The 8896-nt window shown below is 36.0% G+C and overlaps 1 protein-coding gene across 1 annotated transcript; it reads right to left on the bottom strand.

The window, feature by feature from the left end:
• Nucleotides 1-596: 596 nt before the first annotated feature.
• Nucleotides 597-8431, bottom strand: LOC110619540 (protein MAEA homolog). The gene is made up of 7 exons (XM_021763053.2): nucleotides 7926-8431; nucleotides 7334-7528; nucleotides 6776-6898; nucleotides 5500-5685; nucleotides 1772-1905; nucleotides 1128-1314; nucleotides 597-1045 (listed from the first exon to the last, which is right to left on the bottom strand). The coding sequence occupies exons 1-7, from the start codon at nucleotides 8244-8246 to the stop codon at nucleotides 944-946; spliced, it is 1248 nt and encodes a 415-aa protein (XP_021618745.1). The 5' UTR covers nucleotides 8247-8431; the 3' UTR covers nucleotides 597-943.
• Nucleotides 8432-8896: the final 465 nt, after the last annotated feature.

Raw genomic sequence — 8896 nt, 5'->3', positions numbered from 1 at the left:
TTTTAAAATTGAAAATTTAACTGATTAATTGTTTTATAATATATTAACTAAAGAGTACATTTTTATTTATATTAGGGGTGGGCGTAGGGCCATGCTCATTAACCTCTGGAAGTAATGTTTTTGAAATTTGGTGGTATAGATCTAAAATCAAAACGCCGGAGGGGTCTGTTGAATTTTTTTTTTTTTTTTTATTACTTAACAACACGTGTTCAGGTCAGCTGTATTACATCTACGTCAAATAGTTTCTTTTTAGCCTTCTTTTGTTGAAGTGGTCAAATAATTTCCAAAGCAAATGATTTGTTCAAGTGGTCAAATAGTTTCCAAAGCAAATATAATTTAGATTAAAGTATTAGGATAACTCAAGTATAAAACTTAAAAGTAGAATGTGAAAATTATCTGTTTAATTAACTATTTTTATTTATCTAAAAGTTAAAGATTTTTCATCTCTTAATAAAGAGAAATAATTTATTAATTTACTTTTTCTAATTAAATTACTTGTGAGAAGTTCACTTTCTACAAGATTACTTCTCATCCACCAAAGAAAAAAAGCCTTTTGACTTCAAAATCAAGAAAAAATACCAATAAAAAAGACACGATTTTTACACTTTCTAGAAATTCGAAACTTCATAGATGAGTTACCCAACCAAATAAGGCCTTGGCCTTAGTTCTTCAACAACAGTGGCTGTCTTCAATGATAATGAGTCAACTCAGTTTCACTTATTCTGAATTCAAATGAAACAAGTGAACAAACAATATATATATATATATATATTTAAAAAAAGAAGCTTTTAGCAGATGTACAAATATGGCAAGTTCTGAGGCTGAAGCCAGCGGTGCAAGAGGAATCTCTCCAAGTTATCACTGGTATTCACAGATGACTTCAGAACCCAACAAAGAAAACTCCTCCCTCCGTTGAGTTCTTCTATCTTTGTAAACATGAAGCTTATGAAATATAGGCCTTTAACATCTCAGAGTAATTGCAGATGAATCCTGTCCTAGGACAGGTTATTTTACCATTGTTTTTATTGGCCATTTCTTCGAGCGCCTGCAGAGAAAAATAACAGATGTCAGACGAATCAAACGCTACAAATTAAGTTTACTCAATTCACTAATGGACTAATTTGAACCTTAGTGCTGTAGACATAACCATTGGGCAAGACTTGTGGTGGATTCTCTGTATCCATCAACTCTTTAGTTATGTAGCATACTAGCTTTGAATGGTGTTGCTTTGAATATGGCAATGGCAATGCCAATTTCCGGAAGCTTTCCTGTGAAAGTGGGTCCTCCTTTGTGCAATCATCCTCATAACAGTATCTAAAATAGTCAAGGTTCAAGAAAAATAGGCAGGCTCTTGGATAATGCATGATCAGTAACCACAGAGAACTGTAAAGACACCTAAATCCAAACTGAAATGCAATACCAAATATGTGTCATATTGATCCTTGTTTTTAGTTTCCTAGATTCAAGCAATTTACTCCATTATATGCAGAAATGATGTCTATATAAATTTGAAGAATCAGATTGCTTTTATTGAAGAAACAATTCAGCCTAACATAAATAGGTAACTAATAAAAATAAAGAAATAAATTAACTACACTCTGAGCACTTATCAAAAAGCCAACTGCTTAGGGACCTGTCATCCGACTGTTGCGTGAAGCAGAAAAGCCAATATGTCTCAAGGATTAATCAGAAAGTGTGTGCAGAGGAGAGAGAGAGAGAGAGAGAGAGAGAGCAATCACAAACTCTGAACTAGGCAATGAATACTAGATACGGAGTTTTTAGCGCAGATAAGCCTGCCTGTAAATAAATATTCAGCAAAGGCTCCAAAGTCATGCCATATAACCTGCAGAATTCCTGTTTAAATTGGTCCACCAGGTTGTCCCACTGTTTCAGTTCAAATAAAACCTGGAAAGCAAAAGATAGAACATCAACTATCCCAAAATGAAACCAGATCCACTGATGAAGCTGTCTTAGAAGAAAAACATAATGGTTGACCATTGAGGTCCAACAAGAACCTAAGTTTCCTTTACAAATGCTGTCACAGTTTCTTTAATTATGAAGAAAAATTACATGCCCCTAGGATGAGAGTAAACAAGATTTGAAGATGTAAATTTCCTCAGTGTATGAAAACATTACAAACCAGAAAGCACTCTGTAAGGTGTACAGGGAGAAGGACAAGAAGGAAGGAGAGAGAGAGAGAGAGAGAGAGAGAGAGAGAGAAGAAGAAGAAGAAGGTGAAGGAAGGTTGTTGTATTTGTCATAAAAATTGATCTGTACCCTTTTCCTCTCTACAGTATATATTGTTACTATGTAACAGAACGCATGCAAATCAAATCAGAATATTCTTCTAGGGAAATACCATACTAAACCCTATTTGTCCAGCTCATCATAGCCCTTCATTCTAGAATACTCTCTTCTTTCTGCGATGGTATGTAACAATTCCCTCCCCTTTGGCACATTCTTGTCCCCAAGAATGGTAAAAGTCTGGAAATTATTCAGCAATAAAGGAAGCATCCTCCCAAGTTGAATCCAATGATGGATAGTGTTGTCATTTAATTAGAAGTTGGGGCACGACCTTGTCACCTTGATAGCTAGTTCTGGTGTTAACCACCTTTTCCAGAAGAGCTTCAAAACGTCACTCTCTTAAGTTAGGAAGGGTCAAAATTGCAGACGTCAGCGGAATTACTTGCATCACACTCTAACACAAAAGGAATGTCAAAGTTGGAAAGAGCTAGCACTGGGGCTGTGGATAACAAGTTCTTCAGTTTATCAAAAGCAAATGCGGCTCTGATGTCCCATTGCCGTTGATCCTTTTTGAGTAAGTCTATTAAAGGTTTGCTGATAGTTCCAAAATCTTTGATGAAACGTCAGTAATAAACAGCGAGCCCCATAAATCCCCATACGTATACTATGGTGTAGGCCAATTGATAATTGCTTAAGTCTTGTCGGGATCAGTAGAAACACCTTCGACGGTGATTACATGCCCCAGATACTTGATGGATGGCTTGCCAAACTCACACTTGCTCCTTTTAGCATACAAGCGATTCCTTTGCAAAATCTACAGCACCACTTTTAAATGCCCTACATGTGCTTCCATAGATGGGTTGTATACCAAAACGTTATAAAAAAAAACTAATACAAACCTCCTTAAATAGGGCTGAAATATGTTGTTCATCAACGACTGAAAGGTTGCAGGAGCGTTGGTCAAACCAAAGGGCATTATCAGGAATTCCTAGTGCCCCAAGAGTTTGAAAAGTCGTCTTGTGTACATCTCCGAGTGTATTAGAATTTGATGATAGCCCGCCCGTAAATCAAGTTTCGAAAACACTGTGGCCCCATGCAACTCATCCAGTAAATCTTCAATGAGTGGCATGGGAAATTTATGTTTGATAGTTGCATTATTGAGTTGTCGAAAGTCAATACAGAATCACCAATTGCCATCCTTCTTCTTGACGAGCAACACTGGGGATGAAAAAGGACTGTTGCTTGGCCTGATTATACCAGATGCAAAAATGTCTTGTATTTGTTTTTCAACTTCGTTTTTCTACTGATAACTATGTCGGTAAGGCCTCACATTGATGGGTTCCGTGTGTGGTTTGAAAGGAATTTTATGATTATGAGATCTGCTCGGAGGCAGAGAATTGGGCTCCTGAAACACCTCTTGGTACCGTTGTTGCAATAGTTGTAAGTCATTAGGGATATCTGATTGAATGCCTTCGACCTCTTTGCTAGAGTTCTCCATTGCAAGAATAAATAGTTTAGAGGAGATGCCCTTCCAACCATTTTTCACCAGTTTGTGGATGGACTTGGCACTAATTAATCTCAATGTGCCTTGTTCGGTTAACCCTTTGAGAACCAGTTGTTGGTCTTTTCGGAAAATTATGAGAGTATTGTCATCGAAATTGAATGTGACCGGAGTGTGTTTCTTCATCCAATCGACCCCCAATATCATATCTTAATCTCCCAATTTGAAGGTTCGAAATTGGAGAACTCATCCTAGGTCCCCGTTTCATTGGCCTTCTTCCAACCAGAAAACAAATATTCAGCTTTTTCATTCAAATACAAGCTCGCCAAATCCACCTTCTAGTCAGTTGGAACTTCATAGATCTCAAAATACTTGCCACATTTCCAGAGCCAATCTTCTGGATCCTGTCCCCCAAATACTGGCAATTCCATCTTGGGTAACAGCCTGCTCAAATACCCACGTCCTTGTACCTCTATATGGGTTGCTTCTCCTCCTTTGTGTTCACAAGGCAATGGCAATAATCCTCGAGATTCAATCGGAATTAGAGGAGGAATAGAGTTTATCTGAACTGAATCCGTGTCTGCTTCCTTGCCCTTGTCTCCCCCTTTCATCATCTGTAATAACTAATTCAATTGACTATTAATCTTGATCTGTTCATTCCTCAACTGATCATGTAAGCGTTGTTGCTCAGTGTGGACCTGTTTATGAAGGCGTTGTTGTTCCTTCTTAAATGTCTCAACCCGAGCATTTTAGTCTACTGAGTTCATCACCTCTAACCTCTGACTAAGAGGTATTATTTGTTCCTCCATTGAAGTTGTTTTCATCTCCACCGGTGCTTCGGCTCATTCTTTGCTATGAAAGCCACAGGAGGGGATCGATGCTCTGATAGCAGTATAAGATGCACAGGGAGAAGAAGGACAAGAAGGAGAGAGAGAGAGAAGAAGAAGAAGAAGGTGAAGGAAGGTTGTTGTATTTCTCATAAAATTGATTTGTACCCTTCTTCTCTCTAAAATATATACTGGTACTATGTAACAGAATGCATGCAAATCAAATCAGAATATTCTTCTAGGGAAATACCATACTAAACCCTATTTGTCCAGCTCATCATAGCCCTTCATTCTAGAATGCTCTCTTCTTTCTGTGATGGTATGTAACACACTCTTCCACTAGAAAATCAATCGAACAGAATTTTTGTTTCCTTAAGGACAAATTCTGGGTTCACTTCTATGCAGTGACTCTAGTTAATATGGGGAAGAAAAACACTTGTATTCTAGGTTCCAGTAAGAAAACTTGAGAGCCCGAAAGAGTAAACATAAGAATAACTTAAACTCCTGAAAAAAACTAAAATATGGGACAAGAAATCAATGTTGAAAAGCCAGCTATCATTGAATTCGCACCTCTACAGGCAAAAGGCATTCAGAGCCAAGCAAAGGAAGTTAAAGAATGCCAGGAGGAGATGAGATCGAGTATTCTAAACTGGAACTGACAAAGGGAAACAAGTAGCAGCAGATATAGTAAGTTGTGCCTCAATGTTCTTAATATGCATATGGCTCAATTTCCTAAGCTGACACTGATCTAGGATTGCCTGTTAAATATTAGGGCTACATATTCAAAAAGAAATTTTGAAAATGTAAGGTTTTTCTACACCAGAAACAGAAGTCTCACCAACAGACAAACCACAAGGGGCACATTGCAGACATGTGTGTGCTCAAACAAAGAAGAGAGAATAACATTATTCACATGAATAAGGTTACCTTGTATGTTGCACATTCAGTGTGACTCTTAAAAGCCAATGTTGCCATGACTCGCTGTAATTCTTTGATATGGGTAGCTCCCCATGGAGCAAGGTACTTTTGTGCGTATGTGATGGCACGCATGCTGTTTTCAGCTCGTACCAACTCTATGAACTCTTGAAGTCTCAACTGGAATTCCAATTTGCTCTGTCATCAAGGAAAGAAATGAGCATCAGAAAAGATTATAACTGGCAGAGGTGCTCTGCTTTCATAAATCTTGAACAGAAGTATTAAAGAAGAAATATATGTTTATAGTCCAATTTGAAACTTCACAAGAGCTATACTGCCCATGTATGAAGAAAAAGCAGGGAAATGGAGTTGAATAATGTTAAACTGGTTATCAGGACAGGGCATCTAGATTGCAGTGCAAAAAGCACACGCATGCACACACACACATTCAGACATACACACATGTACACAAAAACATAAAAACAAACACACACATACACAAAAACATAAAAACACACACACACACACACACACACATATATGGTATAAAAGCAAACAAGGAAAAGATATGTATTAAGGGGACTAGGCAAGAATTCATATATATTTCCAATATTCCAAACAAAGATGTTAATTTGTTTAATAAGGTGATATTCATCTGAGGCCAACAAATTGATCAGTAATCGCAAGTTGTTTTACATGTCCTTCTTCCTTCCTTTTCAGACCTTCACACATGAGCAAATGCATGCACACACACAGAGCACATTTGCATTTGTAAGACTAAGTTTCCACCTAAAAGTTTAAAGAAGCTTTGTACAATTCCTGCCAGAAGGAAAATGGTCTTTCCCAATCTTAAATAAATTTAATTAGAAATAGTATTCCTATTTGAGTCATTATTCTATTAGTTATTCAAGTTTAGACATTATAAATGACATATAGCTAGAATCCCAAAAAGTAAGGATACTAAGAGCTTGTTTGGATAGGTGAAAAAAGGAGGGAAAAAAATAACAAGTGGAAAATAAAGTGAGATGCCCACTTTTCCTTGTTTGGGTAAGGGAGGAAAATATACATTATTTTCCTTTAGATATTTTCTCTCCATTTTGAAGAGAAAATGGAAATGTGAGACAAAAATATAGAATAAAATTAAGGATAGAGAATAAAATATTTTCTTCCTTTATCCAAACCTAAGGAAGAAAAAACAGAAGATGGAAAACAAAAAATTTTCCTTCTTTTATTTTCTTTCCTCCCTCATATTTTATCAAATGCAGTGCAAATGGATATTAGTTGGTACCTTTGACTTTTTCAACCGTGATTTGTTTTCAGCACACCAGGCTAGAGCAGGAGCTACCTCCCTATTTTGAAGAGCATTGATAACCCTTCTTGCTTCTTGGAACACATCAATATCAACAAGATCCTGCATTCAACTTATTGTTAACATAAACCTCATAAATACATTCTCTTTCTCCTCTTTCTGGAAACTTGAGGAGAGAAAGAAAGTCTCATATATTATCAAACCTATTAAGTCCACCAACTACAGTCTTACTACATCTGCAGATAAAGAGCAGCAATTGCAAAACAAAAACTGTCACAGTATTATTAGTCCTCTGGACCTTGATGGAGTGTGCCAGCAAGGACAAAGAACAATTCCAGCAGCAAAAGTATTTTACATAATAGGGAAGTGAATTTTATTACAGCTATACCATGAAGGAAAAATCAAATCTATCAAAATGTCTCCAACTCAAGTAAAAATTCAGGGAAAAAAAATATGAAAAGAACACCACAAAAACATCCAATCAAATGATCCAAGATATGCAGCAGTTCATAAATTGAAATGATCAATCACAATTACCAACATGTTGCTGCTATCAGCTAGCTTCATTCCAGTGTCATAGTAAGACATTCGCAGCATATAATCCACAAGAATCCGCTTCAAACGTGTGTTTCCCCATTCTGAAATATTCTCTGCATCTACTGACTCTAAATGGTCAAGTCGAGCACGACACCTTTGTGCTTGCAAGTGCTCTGTTCGATTTCCCTCTTCCAGCTACATGACCAAAACACATACTAATCACCACTTATAAATCCAGTAGAATTTACTCAGTAATCATATCATCAACATATTCAATTGTCAGCTTCTCACTCATAAACACATGAAATTAGATAGCAAAATCAAAATTGTTTTAATTACCTTACAGATAAGACCCAAATTCTATTGAATTAAGTTATGAAAAGTTCTTTTTCTAATTATTAAAGGAAAACAAATAAAAAAAAAGAAAGAGAACTTTACTCCGTGCAAATCAGTTTCTACTACTATGTTAGCTAAAGATTTGAATTGCATTCAAACTGGCCGAACGAGTCATCCTTCACTACAAATATGAAATCACAGGTCAATACGGCGTCGGATCGACTCTTTTTATTTTTCTAATGGTTCTTGTGGATACCTTTCTCTTGAGTCCTTGCAGTCTAGACACGAGAGAGGTAAGATGTTCAACCGCATCGTCTTTAGACATATCTGTACCGGCGGCGTCAATGACGCCGGAGAAGACGGAAGAGACTTCCTTCTCGACAGCTCGGTTGTTAGCTCGGATCGTTTTCTTGTAATGCTCGAAGGGGACTCGTAAGAACTGGTGCTCCAGCTTTAACGATTCCGTAAGTTGCGTCAGTTTGGAGGACGGCGTTGTGCCGGTAAGGTTAATTAGAGCGGTGGTAGGGGGTGGTGCAGAGACGGCGGCGTTGCCATTAATGAGAGAATCCATTTCCATCGCGAAGAGAAGGGAAGGGAAGTAAAGATTCTCTTGAGCCTATATGAACTTGAACCTACTGGAGCTTTTTTCCAGTTGGAACAGCTTATTAGACTGTCCGAGAAGACAAGCAACAGCAGGAATTATGGGTGTTAGTACGACAGCGTTTTACGTTGATAGGTTGATTTCATTGTATTCCTCTTGGTGCCGCGCCAAACTACGTGCTTATAGCGTTATGCTGATATTCTATGTTCTCGGCTTATATTTTTTTCTGAAAAATAACTCGTGAGAAATATTTTTTAATAAAGAATTAATTTATTTGAAAAAATATATTTAGGAAGATATTTTCTATATTTTTTTAGTTTGAGATATTTAAAAATATTAATTGCAAAAAAATTTTTTTTATTAAAAAATTTTTTTTTACATTTTAAAAATATTATTAATATTCTATATATAAATTTATTAATATATTTTATTTTTTTAAATTAAAATTAATTAATGGATAATAAATTATTTTTTAAATATTTTCTATAAAAAAATATTTTAAATATAATTTATTTTTAAAAATAAATAGAGTTAAAATAATTTATTTTTTATTATTTAATTTTAATTTAAAAATAAAATATATTAAAATTATATAAATAAATCGCAACAAATTTTTTAAAAGATAA

The sequence above is a fragment of the Manihot esculenta genome, chromosome 7 (assembly GCF_001659605.2).
Source record: "Manihot esculenta cultivar AM560-2 chromosome 7, M.esculenta_v8, whole genome shotgun sequence".
NCBI classification, from domain to species: domain Eukaryota; kingdom Viridiplantae; phylum Streptophyta; class Magnoliopsida; order Malpighiales; family Euphorbiaceae; genus Manihot; species Manihot esculenta.
Note: the sequence above shows the minus strand (reverse complement) of the source record. Positions and strands in the feature narration are given on the sequence as shown.